Source organism: Theropithecus gelada, chromosome 8 (genome assembly GCF_003255815.1).
Source record: "Theropithecus gelada isolate Dixy chromosome 8, Tgel_1.0, whole genome shotgun sequence".
NCBI classification, from domain to species: domain Eukaryota; kingdom Metazoa; phylum Chordata; class Mammalia; order Primates; family Cercopithecidae; genus Theropithecus; species Theropithecus gelada.
The window spans coordinates 31,391,679-31,412,390 of record NC_037676.1 but is presented as its reverse complement, the minus strand read 5'-3'; the positions used below and the strand labels follow the sequence as shown (position 1 = coordinate 31,412,390).

At 35.9% G+C, this 20,712-nt stretch overlaps 1 protein-coding gene across 13 annotated transcripts in view; it reads right to left on the bottom strand.

Annotated features, from left to right (window-relative positions):
- Positions 1-20,712, bottom strand: part of NRG1 (neuregulin 1) — a 1,129,346-nt gene that overhangs the window by 138,847 nt on the left and 969,787 nt on the right. For 7 of the 13 annotated variants that reach the window (XM_025394177.1, XM_025394170.1, XM_025394174.1 and 4 more), the window contains exons 4-5: positions 16,282-16,332; positions 13,959-14,009 (exon numbers count right to left, since the gene is read on the bottom strand). The exons of 3 other annotated variants lie outside the window; for them this stretch is intronic. In XM_025394177.1, the coding sequence (XP_025249962.1) occupies positions 13,959-14,009; positions 16,282-16,332 (102 nt within the window). The remainder of the gene's footprint in view (positions 1-13,958; positions 14,010-16,281; positions 16,333-20,712) is intronic. 3 more of the 13 variants (XM_025394184.1, XM_025394178.1, XM_025394188.1) reach the window with 1 other exon arrangement.

Genomic DNA, 20,712 nt, shown 5'->3' with positions numbered 1-20,712 from the left:
TGTTTAATCATCGTCAGTCACTTGGAATTTACACCACAGCACAAGAGGCTGCACGCTTTAAATGTTAACAACAGCAGGGGATGAGAATGCCATCTTGCCTGAAGAAAAAAAAACCCTAAAATCTGACAAAATAAGTCAACTGAAACACAGAAAAAAGAAAACTTAACATAGGGATTGTTAAAACAAATAACTTTCCATATCAATCTGAAATTTAAACTAAAAGCTATGGTTATAGTCTGCTTCTCAAAACTCATCTGAATGTTACCATCAGTTTCAAACATGAAGTAGCTGAGGCTACATACCACATAGTGTGTTTATTCTTTTCTTTGAATAACCTAAGCATTTCAGATGTTTACTGCATATACCTTTTATCTACAATGTCATTCTCATCATTATCTCCTCATCCCAAATGTGTGTGCACTGGGGAGGTAGACGGGATGAAGATTGTGGCATTCTTTTTAATTATCCAAGTACCAAATAAATATAACTTTGTACTTAAAATTGTTCTACTTTTAATGCCTTTTATCATACTAAATTGGTGTGTCTATTTCCGTATCTTGCTTAGGAAACTGGGTTCATAGATCAGATTTGGTCATCTCATTAGGGAAAAAAAGACCATTTCTGAAAGTAACTGCAATGATTATTTGCCCTTTAGACTAGCAGGATAGAGGTCACAAGAAGAGTTTTCTGAGCTCAAGAAGTGTTCTTCTGAGCCTTCAACCTCTACCATCTGTGGGTGAAAAGAACACAGGATGAAGAGTCAGAAAGTTTGGGGTTGAATCCTGCTTCTACCACTACTTGACAAATATTGAATTGTCTTGAGTATCAGTCTCCCCATCTAAATAATTGAACTAACAATATCCATTCTCAGATGAAAGCATCTGACACATAGTAGATGCTTACTAAAATATATTATTGTTGTCTATTATTACTATTAAGAGTAAATGAAAAATCCACGGTATTGACACTATTGTGGCGCTTCTCTTGTTCCCAAGCAAGTGCCTCTTCAGCACTACAGAGAGGAACAGCGACCAGTTAATAAGTAGATTCTGGAATAATTTGCAATAATCCTATCAAAGGAGAAACAGATTTTTATAAATCACCATGAAAACAAGTATTTATGATGAAATGAAAAACAAATATTCCAGATGTAAAAACCAGAAATAAATTTAAAATATACATATGTAGAATGTGAATGCTTCTCAAAATGTTACAGGTTCTCTAATAAATATTCTTTAAGCCAATATTAGTTTTTTAAAACTTTGATTTTAAAATACTTAAATATCTGTGTCCATGATTTAAGGTGAAGGCAGTTTACTTTTCATTGTATATGTGTACAACTTAAAAAAAAGATAATCCAACAAAAAATTCATTAACTCACTGTTGATGTTGACATCCATTTAGTAAATACTTTCTGAGAACTGGCATAGTATTAAGTTATGGGAATAGAAATACAAATCAACCAAAATTCTTCCCTCTAGTATTTTACATTCTGGTGTGGGAACTGATGTGCACATTAATATGGATAAGAAGTGGCAAGACTACGGTTCAAGAAAGAGCTATGGGACCACCTAAAGTGAACTGCTGTGGAGTAGAAGATAGTCTAACATCTGAGTATAACTACAAAATAATAAGGGGTTTGATTTCACTCCTTGATTGGACAAAGAACATTTGTTATAATTTCAGACCATTATTTTAATAAAATATACCCAGGTCTGCACTTCAAATAAAAAGGAAGGAGAAGAGTTATGACATTTTGAAAATTGAGACTAGAGCCAACTCTATTCTTCATGAAGACCTTCTCCACCAGAAGCTTTTATTAGACTAATTCCTCAGTGCACTATTTACCCAAAAGATCACAGCCAATGTTCTAGAAACCTTAAAAAATAAGCAGGGGCTGGGCGTGGTGGTTCACGCCTGTAGTACCAGCACTTTGGGAGGACAAGGCGAGTGGATCACTTGAGATCAGGAGTTTGAGACCAGCCTGGCCAACATGGTGAAACACCGTATCTAACAAAAATACAAAATATTAGCCAGGTGTGGTGGTGCACAACTATAATCCCAGCTACTCAGGAGGCTGAGGCAGGAGAATCGCTTGAATCGGGTAGGCGGAGGTTGCAGTGAGCCAAGATCATGCCACTGCACTCCAGCCTGGGTGACAGAGTGAGACTCCATATCAAAAAAAAAAAAAAAAAAAAGGCAGAAAGTTTTATTATACTTGCTTCTGTGTGTACACATGTAGTGCATGTTACTTTCCATTTTTCTTTTTTTTACGAGGTAATTACAAGGTAATTCTCCCACCCCCATAATCTATATTTCCTAAAACACACCCAGGGACCCTTTGTATAGTTTATTTTCTCACAGATAACTTGGAGAAAGTCTGAACAAAGATGCATTTATGCTGTGGAACATTAGGGAGGTGAAATTAAGAAGCTGGTATGAGAACAACAGAGGAAAAACATGCATCTGGATCAAGTAAGAGAAATGTACAAAATTTGTGAAAAATCTATTATGGCCACTTAAATAATTTTCTCTCAGATATATGTAAGGCTATGCCTCTTTGTATCACATTTCATCATAAAAATATCATGTTTGACAAGGCAGGTTCCTCCTGGTACATTTCATCAGAGCTGGGGCATATTCGATTTTACAGCTTAAAAAAAATGCAGCAATAGCAACTTCCTTTTTATAGCTTTGTAGACTGAGAATTGTTGGGGAAAAAAAAAAAAAAAAAAAAAAAAACCTGTTCTCAAAGCTACATTATTTGTGAAAGAAATGGATTTTTATAGGCTGATTCAATATGTAGATTTCTAGGTTAAAATGTAGGACAATATTTGTGTAGAACATTAAAACTAACATTTTAAATATTTTGTCATGTAGAATTTTATTTTTAAATATATCTTAATTCCCATTTGTAGTTGAAATCTTTATCAAATGACACAGAAGTTTCTTGTCAGTTAGTCACTGCTCTTAATACATGAATTTTAAGAAAATTGAGAGAGGAGTGATCATAAAGGAAAAATTTTGGTTTTATAATTTTAACAGATTAATCTACTAGATTCCTTGATTATAACTAGGCATCCTTTTTAAAATTGATCACTTCTCCTTTCTTTGGATCAATTCAAGTCTTTAAACAATAAAAAGTAAGAAACAAAACAAGTCTTACTTAATGAATAAGACAAGTTTAGGAAATTGCAAGCTGGGTATGATGGCTCACGTCTATAATCCCAGCACTTTGAGGTGGGAGCAGTACTTGAGCCCAGAATGTTTGAAACCAGCCTGGGCAACATAGGAAGACCTTGTCTCTATTTAAAAAAATAAAATTGCAACCTTTTCATATACACACATTTCCAGACGGTCTAAACAAAAGTATCTCCTCAGATATGTAACACAGTCTTTGTAAATCCATCTCTGTATCAAGGATAAGTGTCTGCTCATCAACAATGATTCAACTTACCATACTATAGTCATGCTTTTCTAAAAGTTTCTAGTTATATTTCAAAAAGTTCCCCAAACTACTTGCAAAACCCTATTTAGTGTAAATTAATTTCCAGCACCTTTAATCACCACTAATCTTTTATTCTTGATGGTAAATTAGAGAATATCATCATCTTTTAAAATGAGATAAATTTCAGGATTCTGATTTCTTAGTAAAATGAGCTGTAAATATGAAGTGGAAACAACAATTTGCTATTTTAGAAGACAGACAACAGTAAAACAGTAAAATCATAATATATTTTCTCTTTTTTTTTTTTTTTTTTTTTTTGAGATGGAGTCTTACTCTGTCCCCTAGGCCAGAGTGTAGTGGTGTGATCTTGGCTCACTGCAACCTCCACCTCCCAGGTTCAAGTGTTTCTCCTGCCTCAGCCTCCCAAGTGGCTGGGTTTACAGACATGTGCCTCAATGCCTGGCTAATTTTTGTATTTTTAGTAGAGATGGGGTTTCACCATGTCGGCCAGGATGGTCTCAAATTCCTGACCTCAAGTGATCTGCCCGCCTTGGCCTCCCAAAGTGCTGGGATTACAGGCGTGAGCCACCACACCTGGCCAATATTTTCTTTTGAATTACATAACCACAAATGGCTTTTCTATCTTAAGGAATATTACAAAAAATAAAAACTTGATTTGAAAGTCTTCCTCTTACCATACTTTACTTCCCATTATGATTATGTGTCATTATGCACAATTAATCACAATTAAACTTTTGACTTCGCTGCGAACTCCTTCAGCCCAAGGACTATTTCCTATTTATCTCCCCCAACCATTACACCTCCCACCTCCCACCTCCCAAGAAATATGCATACACATTTCCTAGCCTCATGCTGAAATACAGTAGGCCCTGGTTATTATCTATTCATTTTCATTAAAGAGAGGGAAAGTTTTGGCTGAGTGCAGTGGCTCATACCTATAATCCCAGCACTTTGGGAGGCCAAGGTGGGTGGATCACTTGAGGTCAGGAGTTCAAGACCAGCCTGGCCAACATGGTGAAACCCCATCTCTCCTAAAAATCAAAAAATTAGCCAGGCGTGGTGGTACACACCTGTAATCCCAGCTACTTGGGAAGCTGAGGCAGAAGAATCGCTTGAACCCGGGAGGCGGAGGTTGTAGTGAGCAGAGATTGCACCACTGCACTCCAGCGTGGCAACAGAGCTAGATTATGTCGCCAAAAAAAAAAAAAAAAAAAAAAAAAAAAAAGAGAGAGAGAGAGAGAGAGAGGAAAAGTTTTCAGTGACCTAAGGATCAAAGAGCAAAAATAGGGCCATCCAATTTTAACTCACCTACATTTACCACTTACTTGCTATTTGACTTCAAGTGTCACTTAGCCTATCCTTATCTATATTTTGCTTTCCTTACCATTGAAATAATGAGAATAGTCCAAAATTTCTTTAAAAATTTAAAGGAAAGACTGATTAAATTTGTGATAATTACAAATACAAATTCCTGGAACATTTCACAAAGCCAGGCATTCTCTCTCTCTCGCCCTTTCCTTCTGACATTTCTTAAAAAGCTCTTTAAAGCTTGGTATTCACTCAAGAGGTAGTGCTAGAATACCTCAGCAAAGAACACATCAAGAGTCCATCGTTGATGGATAAATTCAACCTAAACACCAACCTGAAATCAGAGATAGTTATGGACTTGAATAAAAATGAGCACAGCTCTAGGCTCGAACCCACAGTGACCCAATTAATTGGTTTTTGAGAGTTTGCTGACCTTTGGTAGACTGAGAGATAAAATGAAAAGTGCCATTCCGGCACTTTTGATGATTAGCTGAACTATGTATACACAGCACCTTTATTAGAGAAATGAATTAAGTATTCGCAGCTTGTATGGGAGATGCATTATAACAAGAGTGGGACAGAGAAAAGTGGAAGACGCCCACAGATGAACTACCAGAGTTGTTATTTTGTTTAGGTTTAAATGGTGATGTCTACAAGTCTGATAAAACCTCAATCATGTTATCTCACAACTGACAAAGACCTGGTGAGTTTTCTATACAATATTAAATGGAATGGGCTAAGCATGCTCTTTTTCTTTCCAAACTGTAAAATGAAAAACACCCAAACCCTAATCAACATACAATTACTCTGGTAAAAGAAACTAGCAATTTTTCTAAATCTCTTTAATCATGGATTTTTTTTTAAAGGATCCATATCAAGTACTCTGACTTTTCACATCAAAGTTAGAATATTTTACAGATTTCAAAATGTTTCCCATGCATTCTAATTTCAAAACTGTAACTCATTTCTCCACATTTTTCTACTTTCTTTCAAAAGGCAGAATTTCCTGGGTTAAAAAGAGGGCACTGTTAAGAGTAATTATAATGGCTCCTAGGTACTAATGAGTCTTTTAAAAAATGATACTACAATTATATTCAGTCTTCCAGCTTATTATTTTCTTCAGATTGCCCATCCTGCTTAGTTTTGTCTGCCCAATGAAACACAATTTTCAACAACACCTATTTTTAATTTTCCTTTAAAATTCTGTTACTAATACCTATTTTCTGATTTTTCTAAGGTCATTTGCTTATCAGTTGTCAATGATTGTGTTGTTGTTTTCCTGTCTAGCTCACTTTTCCCTGCTTTTGCTACAGAACTCTCCTCTCTGTAATGATCCTACACCACGTGGTTCCCATGGGGCTGAGCCCATCTGCCCTCACTAACCCCAACACACACAGCAGTGGATACGTGCCCCAGCCCCTACTCAGCTAGAGTCATTAATCTCCCTGGATGCAGTATTTTAGGGTCAGACATGATGCAATCAGGGCCAATCAGATTCTTCCCTAAAATGTGCTGTTTGGAGAAGGAGTAGAATTTTCTTCTTTTTAGAACTACCTATTTGTTCTTTGACTTTGGACAAGTCACACATTTCTGAATGTCAAGTCCCTCATCCATGGGATAAAATCTAAGCCAATGAGTTGTATAAATAAATGACTCAAAATAAGAAAATATGCCTTATAAAATGTAAAGTATGATACAAGTATCAATGATATATATATATATCTCATACACATACTTACACACACACACACGTATTTTATAGTCCAAAAGAATAATTCTGTAAAGCGTTAATTTCAACCAAATACAAAAGGTCAAAGCTTAATCAAAACTGTTTAGATTCTCTTCTCCATTGGTGGAATGCAATGACAGACAGTGAATGACTTTAGAAAGGGCAAAGGCAGAAGTGAAGAAACAAATTATACTTGCAAGCAATATTGTTAAAAAAAAAAGAAAAATAAGATATATTCACGTACAGAATAAATGAACTGATCGTGAAGGCAGTAACTTGCTTGCACATATGAATGGCTATAATATACGAGCTCCAACTCTTGCACCAAGTCACTCTAGTATCCCCAAAATCTGTAATTAACTCTCCACTCAACCAAACAGATGAGGTAATACCAGTAGGGCAATTTTCTTTTCGAATTATTATTTTATTGCTATATGATGTATGACAATTTGTCTGTCATTCTCCACAGTGGGCAGAGCCACCAACCCATGAAAAATGCCATGTTTATAGAAATCTGAAAACACAATTTGCATTCAATTAAAAGTAGCTCTCCAACAGTGGCAAGAGAGGTTCACATGTTATGACCAATAAAGATCTGAAATTGAAATGGCATTTTTTCCAGCTGAGAATCATTTAGCTAAGCTCCCAGAAGTTTTTTCTACCATAAAAGCAGGTAAGTCAGTTACAACTGAGGGTGGAATGTAAGAGCCATGGGTCTAAATTTCAGCAACGGACCACCCAGATCTGGTCCAATCTAATCAATACATATTAGTGTGCCATTCCCAAGTGAAACTGTTCTATCTCATTATGACAGAAATGTCTCTGCAAAGACATTCTTTTCCTTCAGCTAGTTTTTTTAGGTGCCAAATTAAAAACTGAATTGTTCATTTCATTCAGAGATTTCAAAGAAGACTTCCTGGATAAGTTCCTTTAAAATGAAGCCTTAGCCGAGAATATATAATATTTTGAAAAGACATAGTGATTTCCTGGCAAAGAACTGTCAGCACCATCACTTACACTAAAATCATAAACTTGATTCCTTCTCCAACAATAAGGGCATTTTCCAACATTGTTGAAGTAAGATGCAGAGACTCTCTGACTTTTATTTTCTTTTTTAGAGCCATGTCACTTTTCCACACACTAGCTCTCTTCCACACATGAAGGGGCCACCTTAAAGCAAAGTTGTGCTAAATGATTTACATGCATTTTCTCACATTAGACTTTCCAATATATGTTTAAAATAAATAGGGTTCCTCAGACCTAGAAACTGAATATCAGGCCAGGCATGGTGGCTTATGCCTGCAATTCCAACACTTTGGTAGGCTGAGATGGGTGAATCACTTGAGCCCAGGAGTTCGATAGCAGTGTGGGCAACATGGCGAAACCCTGTCTCTAAAAAAATTACTCAGGTGTGGTGGGACACGCATGTAGTCCCAGCCACTAGGGAGGCTGAGGTAGGAAGATGGCTTGAGCCCAGGAGGTCAAGGTTGCAGTGAGCCATGATTGCACTGCTGCACTCCAGCCTGGGTGACAGAGAGAAACCCTGTCAAAAGAAGAAAAAAGAAACGAAAAGGAAAGAGGAGAGGAGAGGAGAGGAGAGGAGAGGAGAAGAGAGAAGAGGAGAGGAGAGGAGAAGAGAGACAAAACTGAGTCTCAGGGAAGTTACACAATTTGTTTAAAATTATACCATAATTAACAGCACCAGAATTTATTTGTTTTATTATTTTTGAGACAGGGCCTCTCTTGCCCAGGCTGGAGTGCAGTGGTGAGATCATGGCTTACTGAAACCTCAATCTCTTGGGCTCAAATGGTCAATTTGCTCAAGCAATCCTCCCACTATGGCCTCCCAAAGTGCTGGGATTACAAGCATGAGCCACAGCGGTTGTCCTCAGCATTAGTATTTAGACTTAAGAGCATGAGTCCACTCAGCATTTGTGCTCTTCCCATTTCATTCACCTTCCATGCTTTGATGTGTAACATGAAGATCATACGGGTACAACTGGCCCCAGACAAGTCATTTACTTTAATCCACCACATATACTCCCAATAACCTTTGTGCCAAATGCTACTTTTCAATCCTCTCACAGAATCCCATTTCTTTCAATAGTAAGGACTTTTTCTCTGAGGCAGCAAAACCTTATGTGACATAGCAGGCTACTGTATTATCTGGGGTTAAATGCTGCTGTGTGACTTTGGACAACATATATCAGTTTCATCATCTGTACAGTGTAATAAGTTTTTACAATAACCATGAGCCATCATCCAGGTAAAACATCTAGCACAGCACTTGGCACACAGTAGGCCTTCAATAAATGTTTGCTATTATTCATATTTGACACAGATATAACCACCTCAACTATTTTCCAGGGATTTATCTTGATTTTCTTTCCTATTACTATTTGTTAGATGTTTCATTTTGTTTTCCTCATTTATGTATTAAATTGGAATGGACGGTGCTTAATTCAGCAAAGTGGTTGGTATAACAATTTTTTATGGTATTCAACAGAATTGTCTGCAAAATGGGGTCACTAGCAGCTGGCACCTCCAGAAGAAGTCATTAAGGCTTGTTCTAAACAATCAATTTACTTCTGCTGATTCTATAAAAGGAGCAACAAGATAGTCCTATTGACTGTTTTGTAAGGTTCAAGTTCTTCTAAAACTTGTCACTTACCTGTAATAGAAAACTCATTTAGGCAATTACTTATAAGTTTTTAGTCACAGATGCCTCATTTACAAAAAACAAAAGAAAATAAAGAAAATAATAATGTTTATCTTTATTAGGAGACTAGTATAAAGAACTTAAAAATTATAATTAACAACTCTAAACTAGTGAATGAACAATGGAAGTTTCCAATTTCAAAAAATTGACTAGTAAACACTGTTTTACAAAGGGAAGGACTAAGAACTTTGATATTTCACCAATATTTACAAGTGGTAGGAAAAAATAAATAGAAAGGCGGCAAAACTGATAATGTGTTTGGAAATGAAAAATCTCTTAAAAACCTCCAGTCAAGAATGATTTATTTATTGTTACAGTGACCTATAAAATATATTTCTGATTGGTATTTAAAGACATGAGAAAAATGCTTATAATACATTAAGTAGGTATATGGGTAGGTGAGTGACTTTTATTTTCTTCTTTTTTTTCTTTTTCTTTCTTTCTTGTTTTTGGTTGTTTGTTTTTATTTTAAGAGAGACAAGGTCTTACTCTGTTGCCCAGGCTGGAGTGCAGAGGTTCAACCATAACTTAGGACAGCATCAAACTCCTGGGCTCAAGTGATCCTCCCACCTCAGCCTCCCAAGTAGCTGAGATTTCAGGGCTGTCCCTAGGCCTGGCTAATTTCTTTATTTTTTGTAGAGATGAGGTCTCAATGTGTTGCCCAGACTGGTCTTGAACTCCTGGAGTCAAGCTATCCTCCCACTCTGGCCTCTTAAAGTGCTGGGATTACAGGCATGAGCCACCATGCCTGCTCTTTTTTATTTTTTTTCTAATCCAACATGAATTACAGAGGAGAAAAGAGAACTTTGGGGGCTGTGAAGTCAGATCCATCTCTTCTGCCTATATCTGTTTGCTCTAAAAGCCTCCCCTGTTTTACACTGACCTCCAAATCGTAGAGAACTGTTTAATACATAAAATGTTTGCTGAATCCATACTACTTCAGAGAGGCTTTTCAACATTTACTTTAGAAAACACCAATGTCATTAGTTCAAAGAATGTAGCCTGTACAGGCACAATCACATCAGAAAAGCAGAGTTTGCCTTTCAAATACAGGAATTTACTACCTTCTCCTTGCTGGCTAAAATAAAGTGAAAAGAAATCTATTCTTTGAGGCTGATTATTTTTGACCAGGCAAACTTTTCTGAGGCCTTTGACTTTTTAAAATCTATTTTGCATTTTTGAGTCTGGCTTATTGTTATTGCTGACTCTTCAAGGTTCACCTTCAGCCTTTACTAAATGGAGATATTTGTACCTCACAGCTGTTCCCTGCAATGCAAGTTCTGCGTGTGGCTGCCTTGAAATGGACTGTGTGCTTCATGCTATTTTCGTTATTGTAACTAAGACTGGACCTGGTTCCTGCCATGATTGCTTTATATTTTCAAATTGAAGAGTATATTTTCATGAGATTAAAAAATGTAACAAATCTGCCAATGTACCCACTGAATCTAACATTTTAAAAAACACACTAGGGGCCGGGCGCGGTGGCTCAAGCCTGTAATCCCAGCACTTTGGGAGGCCGAGGCGGGCGGATCACGAGGTCAGGAGATCGAGACCATCCTGGCTAACATGGTGAAACCCCGTCTCTACTAAAAATACAAAAAACTAGCCGGGCATGGTGGCGGGCGCCTGTAGTCCCAGCTACTCGGAGGCTGAGGCAGGAGAATGGCCTGAACCTGGGAGGCGGAGCTTGCAGTGAGCCGAGATCGCGCCACTGCACTCCAGCCTGGGTGACACAGCGCGAGACTCCGTCTCAAAAAAAAAAAAACAAAACAAAAAAACACACACTAGGATTAGTAAAAAATGCATATTGTACTTATAAGGAAACAAGTAAAACAATAGTTAATATGAAGAAGTATAATGAAAAAGCCAAAGGAGAAAATAAAATGGAACACCAAAAGTTAAAAAGCAAAAACAGAAGCAGCCTTTGTTTCACCTATGGCTTTTCTCTTTCTCTAATACCTTATATTCAATTGGTTAGGGAATCCTGCTGGCTTGACTTTCAAACTATTACAGACTGACTATTTTTTGCTACCTCTACTGCTACCAGCCTGGGTCAGGCCACTATGCTGTCAGCAAAAGGCACCTAACTGGCATCCTGGATTCTACCTTTTCTCCCAGTGAGTCATTCTTCATACAGGAGCCAGGGTGATTCCACTAAATACCAACGTCCTGACAATGGCCTACCAGGCACTACATGCTCTGGCCCCTGGGTTTGTGGCCCTCATCTCCTATATTTCATCCCTTTGTTTCTTCTACTCCAACCCCACCGGGCTCCTTATGGTTCCCCTACAGGGCACATGAGCCATGCTCTTGCCTAAGGGCCTTTACACAGGTTGTTCTTTGTCTAAATACAGTTTCTCCAATGTTTCTTTGTTTTTTGTTTGTTTGTTCATTTGATTTTCTTGAAACAGAGTCTTACTCTGTCACCCAGACTGGCGTGCAGTGGCACAATCATAGCTCACTGCAGACTCAACCTCCTGAGTTCAAGTGATCCTCCCACCTTGGCCTCCCAAGAAAGTGGGACTACAGGTGCATGCCACCAAGTTCAGCTGATTTTTCAATGTTCTATAGAGCAGAGGTCTGACTAATGTTACCCAGACTGGCCTCAAACTCTTGGGCTCAAGGAATCTGTCCGCCTTGGCCTCCCAAAATGCTAGGATTACAGGCATGAGCCACCATGCCCAGCCAGTTTCTCTAGATGTTTACAAAGTTAACCCTTCACTTCTTTCTACTTTTTGTTCAAATATCAACAATTTAATGAGACTTACCTTGATCAACCCAATAAAAATCACAAGTCTCAACTCTCCTTATCCCCTCCCCTTCTCCACGGTTTCTCATTTTTGGACTACATAGCACCTTCTAATATATCATGTAATTAGTTTATTATATTCATTGTTTATATTCTTCTAATAAAATTAAGTTCCACAAAAAAAATGGATTCATGAATCAATTCAATCATATTTACTGAGAACTTACCATGACCTGGGGTGACTGATGTGTGGAAACGGCACATTGAAATATTTTAATATCATGGTACACAAAGCTTCCCTTCTTAGTGTTAAACCATTGCCAAATATCAAAAACTAATTCTGCTGAGAGTTAGGGAACAGAGTCAGATTTCATAATTATTTCTCTCTCAATGATAACGCAATGAATAGAAACGTAAACTGAGAGATTCATTTCAGTTCCCCAAAGCTCAGGAAAACCAAAAGAAGTATTTTTTTACATTCCCAAACTGCTCAGATATGCTTAAGGATAGTATCTATGGTCCCACTGAAGATAGCATGAAGGGTTCCAATTATGAGAGTTTCAATAACTTTATTCAATGAATTGCACAGGAGAGAAACTATTTCCAGACAAAATGCCAAAACAGAAAAACCTAGTATTTGCTTCTGTAGAATAAACACTTTTAAAAAAGCTCAATATGATTCCTTAATGCTAGCTATATAAAATCCATATAATTACACTAATCTTTTTATAAGTAGAATTATAAAACAAATAGCACAAATTCACCAGCAGAAATGATCATTTTGGAGGATATGATGAGAGCCCTTGGAACACGTAGGAAACTAATTTAGCCCTTTCTAGCATTTCATTTCCTGTTTGATCTCACTAGGCTATTGCCATCAATTCAGCTAAATGAAGCTTTATGTAGTTAAAATACAGACAAAACACCATACTTCACACAATAAAATATAATTTTATACCATATAGTTACAGTTCTAGTACCACCAACCTGGAGGGAAAGGCTGTAACATCAAACAGGATTTATTTAAACAGATTGACAAAACAACTTAAATTGCCAAAAGGACACACTTTCTTTTCATGAGTTTTCCTACCCTGCTGAGAGCAAAAGGAAACTGTTTCTTCAACACACTCCCCAGATTGAAATAGAATAACTAGGAACATCTATTTATTGAAGAGCTTATCAAACTGAAAAATGCTTTAAATAAGGAGCTAAAATAAGGAAGAGAAAGACTGCAGTTATAAGTTTAATTTTCAAGGTTTGATAAACTCCCCTGTGGAGTATCAGAATTTAATACAATGATATTCTCAAATTATAAGTATCAAAAATTCTTTATGATAGTCCTTGCTAATATCTTTAAGTTCCCCTGACATAGCACAAAATCCCAGTCAATCTAACAGTTATAGAAGTCCACAAGCACAAAGCCCATTTCACATTAAACGAATGAAAACTAATCTGAGATCTTACCTAGGGACTTGCTTTCAAACATTTTCATAATTAGTTACTTGCTATCAAATTCGAATTAAGGGCATCTATATATAGTTTTCTTACTCCATCACAGCTGACTTTATATTAGAACGAAGAAGTTTTGGAACAGAGGCTCCAAACAGCTGGGTATCATGCCTCAGGCAGTTGCTGAAGGCATCCAGACAAGCTGAAAAGACACACAATGTGCTCTATTGCTTGCCAGGAATTAAGCCTCAGAACTCTGCAATTATTTTTCAATATTCAAAGTCACCAGATTACCCTAAAACTAATACATTTGTGGTATATTTTAATATTCTTATGTATACTGGGAGGACAAGATGTCTAGTTGTCCTTGAGCATATTAGGAGGCCATTTCTACTCCAAATAGCAAATACCAACTGTTGCCAAACTCAATACTCTGACCCTTAATAGGTGCAGAGGATAGACGTGAACGTGACCTTCCAAAGCAGATAGTGTCTTGGGTTAAAAACCAGTGAACAGAATATTTAAGTATACTTACATGAAGAAGTATTTGCTCCTTCTGTTGATACTGATATTCTAATGGGAGACTCTATAAAACATAAAAGTGGAATGAGGTTTTATTGAGTCATGCTGCTTGGACTCTTAAATTAGAAATTTGCCAGGCTTGGGTATCACCTAGTAAAAGAATCCTAGAACACAGTGCAACAGAGAAGCTGAAGCATTTATAAGTCAGAAGATATATGCAATACTCAAAGATCACAAAGGAATATTTCCATAGTCTAGACCCGAAGACTTTTAAAAGGGATGAAAATGGAGTCAATCCATCTGTAAGAATATCCCACACACCAAGCATTATCTGAACTCCCAAGACAGACTACTCTGAGGAGATCCACACCACAGGGTGAGATAGAAAATACTTTCTTTTAGGTGTGGTCTTGATTTTTAGAAAACATGAAACCAAAGGGAACGGCCCCCGGATTCCAAGAGAGTGAAAGCCAACTTTCATGCATGCCAAATAAATAAACAAACAAGATTGAGAGTATTTCCAGGCAACCTGGATCTGCATAAATATCCTGACCAGAAAGTGCTGAAGTCCATGCAAAGTCTGCTAGAGCAATAGAGTTATTACATTAGAATCAAATAAACCATGCTAATTAAATAAATCATACAATAGTTGGGGATATCTAGTAGCAAGATTTTCTTAGGTAGCAAAGATAAAAGAAGAAAAAACAGTAGTTAAGTACAGAGAGAATGAAAAATATGACTCATGCAGAAAAAAGCATGGAACGGATGGGTTTTCATTAGTAAGAAATAAAGAAGTCTGAGTATCAAAGAAGGATTGAAAGTCAACAGCCAGAAAGTTAACAAGATTTAAGTCACATATTAAGAAATAATAGTTATAGTCAATTTCCCAAGACAAGTTCCATATAAATGTAAAAGCTCTTTTTTCCTAATGGCATGTACTGGAGTCACATATAATGAAATCCCTATATTACAGAAATGTGTAGATGAAAGGTGAAGAAATTCAGAATATTTGATTTCTTTTTTTTCTCTCTCTTTCCCTCTTTTTTCCTTCCTTCCTTCTCTCAGAAGAGTAACAACCTCTTAGACTCCAGGATGATACCATTCCACAATACACATACACTTATATCTTAGTAATGACACATGAATATGCCCTAACTATAGCTAAAATAGTCTAGGATACAGAGATGTTTAGCTTTCATGGTTTTAAACAATGGTTTTGAAGGGAAGAGGAAACCAATGAAGGTAAGATGGAAAAAGGCATGTTGATTATAGGTCATTCTACAGTTTCAACAAGGTACCAGCCATAATGAAAAACTCAATGAAGCTAAAATATTAAATGTGAAGTAACAAAAAGAATACTGAACTTGAAGTACCTTCTCTTCTACTTCCTGAGATATATGACTTAACATTTCTAATGCTTCAGTTTTCTCATCTGTAAAATGAGGAAAAATGATGTCTTGTTTCACAAGTTTATTGTGATTATCAAATGAAATGTAAGAATTTTTGTAAAAGAAAAGGCACCAGGCAAAACCAAATTACCATTGTACCTCTGGGATGAATTTCCAATCTCGGGTCTTCAAAAATTTTCTTCCAAATAAAGATTAATTTTTAAATGTTCTAAGGTTCTATTAATTATAGAATTACAAAGAATAAGAAAACGTTTAAAAAATGAAATACATAGAGGATTGATTAAATGCATAGCTTGTGAAGAAATCAATGAATTATGGTTATATATGCATTGCTAGAGTTGGGTTCTAAGTTGCTAATTATCTGCCCAGACTATGAATGCTATCGGCAAATATTATAGGCAAGTAAGAAACCAACAAAAACAAAAGACAACAGCATTTTTAAATGTCAGGCTGTAAGTCTTTTTTTTTTTTTTTTTTTTTTTTTTTTTTTTTTTTTAAGTTTAGCGATCCACAACTGATCATTACAAACCCAAAGGTCACAGATCAGATGTTGATAAATTATCCAGGAATACACTCTGAGGGGTGAAAGAGTAGAAGGCAGCTAAGAGAAGCACCTGGAAAGACATAAAAACTGAGCTTGTAACTCAGATATCTCCTTTATTTGCTTAATGTCATTAAGTTGCATCTAGATGTAGATTTCTTTCACTCATGTATGTTTCTCAGGCCTAAGTTTGAAGATGCAGCAAGAACCATCCTCCCTTAAGTAAAATTCAAAAAGACAGAACAAGGTTGAGAAAAACATTGAAGCAGAAAACAAGAGCGGCTGAGAGGTTTGGATGCAGAAGGGGTTCTGATTAGTAGAAGGAGCAGCCAGCAGTTATGGTTGTCATTCTGGTTAGTAAAATGTGCCAGGCTTATTTTCCTTACCTGAAGACATATATGCTCCTTCAGTTGAGGCTGGCATGCCAGTGATGATCTCTGAAAAAAAAAGGTGATAGGGCATTATGATATATAAGCAGGAGGCTGGGAGCAGGTACCACAGCCTGCCTTCAAACTAAAAGTAAGTATAAAGGAAGGAAGTATTGCAAGGGAGTGAGAAAAGTCCAGGCTTTAACCATACAGAGAGTGAGAAATGCAGAAAGACAGTCCAAATTGATAGTTCTCCTTTCTTAGGCAAAGAGCATAAAATCAGCTGCACTAGAATAATTAGTAAGCATTCACTGCCCCCACTTGGGTCAGTGAGGAAGAATTTATGTCAAAGAGGCAATAGGCTTCTCAGGAAGAAAAGTCAAAATAGGGGAACTAAGAATGTCAAAGCTATCAGATCACCCAGCTATAGTAAGAATTTTTAAGTTACGATCTTTAACAAGTACATTTTTGTTCAAAAGTAAAAGTAAGCCAAGTTTCTAATTAGGATTGGTGAAAAACATCAAATTCTGGCACTGAACTCTATTTAAAATTGCCAGTGAGAATGAAGACAGGTGCCTTATCATATGATAGATATCAGCTACCCAGGCAGTAAGTATGCAGTTCCCACCCCAAAGAAATGAAGGATGAATCCAACCTGTATACTTCTGGATACATCATTATCATTAAGATTGTGATAGTCTTATTCAAACTTTGACCTTGTTTTCTTGCTGCCTTTATGATGGAATACAGGGTAGTTACATTGTCTAATTCCACATTCAGTTCTTGTGAAAAGGGCTTCAGTTTGGCAGAATCTAACACTTTTAGCAAGGCACAGTTTTATGAGGCCTGGAAAGATGTAGAGATGCAATGATGAATATCATTCAAGTTTCATTGTGTCATAAGTCTTGCCAAATGACTTAATGGTAGTTCACATTTTCTAACTGGGACAAAAGATAAGTTGAATCTACTGTGATACTATCTACTATACAAAAAATTATGAGATCTAACTGAGAATCCTAAGCAGGTCATATACAATTTTATGTTTAAATTAATATTCTGTTAATCATGGAGTAGAAAATTTATTCCTAATATAATCATCTTTAAATACAGATATGGCCATTTAGGGTTTCCAAGATTGGACTAGTCCAGTAGGTAAGTGGAATCAATTTAAGTGGCAATATTTCTTCAACCTCTGAAGTTTCTCTAGGGACAAAAGATTTTGTGGAATTGAAAGGAAAACAGTCATGTGAGACTCAGTAGCAATGTTTAAGAATAAGTGATTAGCAATATACCTTTAGTAAGACCAAATGTGTCTTTCTGCTGCAAATTTAGGGTGGATGATCCTCTCTAATCACAGATTAAGAGGGCAAACTATTCAAGGAGTAAGATTGGTTTCAATACATCAAAGTTGCCTACCCTGGCTCTTATATCCACTAAAAATGGGGCTAAGTGAAAGGAATTAGTATGTAGGGGTACATCATTTTCTCAGGATTTTCTCAAGCATCAGACGAGAAACAAGATATTCCGAATTGGTAATATGAAGATATCTGTTTCTGAAGCAGCTCCAACAAGCTTTCTCGATTTGGGCTGCAGAAAATGAAATTGTTCTTCTTTGAGAAAATGTAATCTTAGAGAAACTATATTAGAGATTCAAAGTGTGTGTCCTTCTCTAGAAATATCTAGAAGGGCCATGTTTCCAAACAAAGGACCCACACTAAGAGAGATGCTTCCTTCTCTTGTCCTTCAGGATTCATCAATGACATTACAACCAGATGAAGTTGTAAACTCAAGGTGCACAACTAGAGCACCCCCAATCCCAACTCGGATATCAAGACTCTTTTCAAATTTATTTTTGACAAATTGAGTAGCTGTCCACTGTGACCTTCCAAAAAAAAAAAAAAAAAAAAATCAGAACTTTTCTATCTCCGACAAAAAATACCTCAGATTAGAGGAAAGGTTGACCATAATGTTTCATTTTTAAATTGAATGTTACATAAAAATACCAGAACAGGAGGTTACTACTGTAACCTCTACACAGAGACGCAGCTACACAGAGACAACTTAAAATAACCCCTCTTCCTAAAATTAGGTATTTATCTTGGAGATCTTAAAATATCTTTAATGATTATAGTTTCAAATACAAATCTTCTGAATTAATCCTGGAGGAAATACAAGCTCAAAAGTTAACCTATACTTCTACACCAAAGGAGTCTTCATTTTAAACATAATCTTGCTAGTAAGAAAGTTAATCTTTTTAATTAAAACCACTCAGCAAGCATTTTTATGTGTGCTATGGGTAGAATTTATAGATTTGGAAAACAGCCTTTTGTTAAAAGTAAATTGAAAGTAATTTTATATTACACTTACAGACTTTTAAAAAAGCATTAAATCCTGCAATCTTCATGATGTTTATTTAAGCAACATATTTTCCTATAGTAATTTGGTATATTAAATTTGTTAATTTATAAAGGACAGTCCCTTCATTAGTGCAAATTAATTAGGTTTTAGAATTATCAGAAACTGAACACAGCTGAGCAACTTATGCTGAACAGGCAAGTAAACATAAGGAACATTAGTATATTTGTAATGTTTGAATTCTTTCTTAATAAACTGGGTCTGGTCTCAGGAAAAAGTTGCATGGTCTCAAAGATATCTTCTAGAAAGAAATTTTTCTAATTATTATGAATGTAACATGTTTGCAATTTCACCATGATCATAATATACTAAATGTAATTATGTAGCAAAATACACATATACACATTGTATACAGTATATACAAACATACATAAAATGTGTCTGTGTGTATTTCAACATTCACTTATGTGACTTTGTTTTTCTAAACTTATAGGTCACTGCTGTACATACAAAAATTTTGATCAAGTGATTTCTTTAAAAGATTTAAAAGCGGACACACTTGTTTATTAGCAGTTATAAAGATGACTTGAGGAACATCTTTGAGTACCCGAATTCTTCCTGTTCATAATGAATGCTTACTCTAAGGCAACGGAGAAATTTTGAAATTAATAAATGGTGTAGTGACAGGATGAATACCATATGTTGAAAAGACAAGTCTACCCTATTGTTTTCATGTTGTTCTCACGTATTTGCCTTCCTGGGCATCCTATATAACACAACATACATGTAGACTGTTAAACAAATTATAAAACATATTTTACATGCTTTTCAATGTAACTGCAGGTTGTTTACCAATATCGTGAAATTTCTAACATCATTATCAATTTGGGAGAGGGGGTAAGGCTAAGCCTATTACCAATATGAGTCCATTTTTAAAAGCCGCAATTGATAATTTAATTAAATTTTATAAAAATAATAGTTTTCTGCTCATCTCAAATGAAACAGCTATTTTATTGCTACAAGCCCAATTGCTCCTGTGGGAACTTGAATCTCACTCAAATAATTTTTCTTCTGATTAAAAAAGAAAACTTAGGAGAAGATATGATTGATTAGTTATATATTCTCCTATATTAATCTTTTAAAAGAAAGCATTACTTAATTAATTTGGAAACCAGTAAAGTCTATTATTCTCTTCCCTACTCTAAAGCCCAGGAGTTTTCACAAAGCTTGTTAGCTAAGAATTAATTGCTAAGTGAAAGTTTCCCTATATACAGACTGAGCCAAATAAACCACAAATACAAATGAACATATAGTGTGTAGGGTGTGTAAACATAGTGTATGTGGGCCTTTTCCTTTGTCATAGATGAATTCATAAAAGGAATTCACTCATAAGTTATCACATAGTTACTGCCTATGAAATTCTTTGTTATATGAAAACCCAACTGGTCTTTGTAAGCTTTGCATTGTCCCAGAAGTAATAAGCAGATTGCATAGGTTGATATATGTCTACTATATGATAAATTACTTTCTCTAATTCTGAACAAAGTAGGGGTTGAAAGGCATTGGAAAAGACAGAAAACACCTACATTTCTAAAATGTAGGTTGGCAAAATGCTTGACTGTATTATTTTCTAAGTGCTTGAAAATAGTAAAAGCACGGCCATTGTTAACACTCAAACATACACTGTTTCAAGGGGAATTTCCTAATTTTTTAATCATTTCATTTCTATTTAGTCACTAATCCGGATAGATCTAAACAATGAGTTTCATTGCAGAAGACTTTTATGATCTAATTTTATTCTAATAATTATTATAGCTGTCTTAATGGGATTCAATATCGTGCCAAACAGCAAGGTCATCTGGGGAAAAAGCAAACAGCCTCCTACGAATGTCTCCCCCAACCTCCCCATCTCTCTTATAATCTTGTATCAAAATATATTCTAAACATCTTGGAACACATAAAAAGTAACTGTGTGAGAATTTAAGTAAATCACAAGGAATCCTTTGAATAGGAAAGAATTAGGATAATTAGATTGCAGCAACCTACCAGGATCATTCATCAAGGAAACCTGTATAGAAATTCTCAAACTATAGC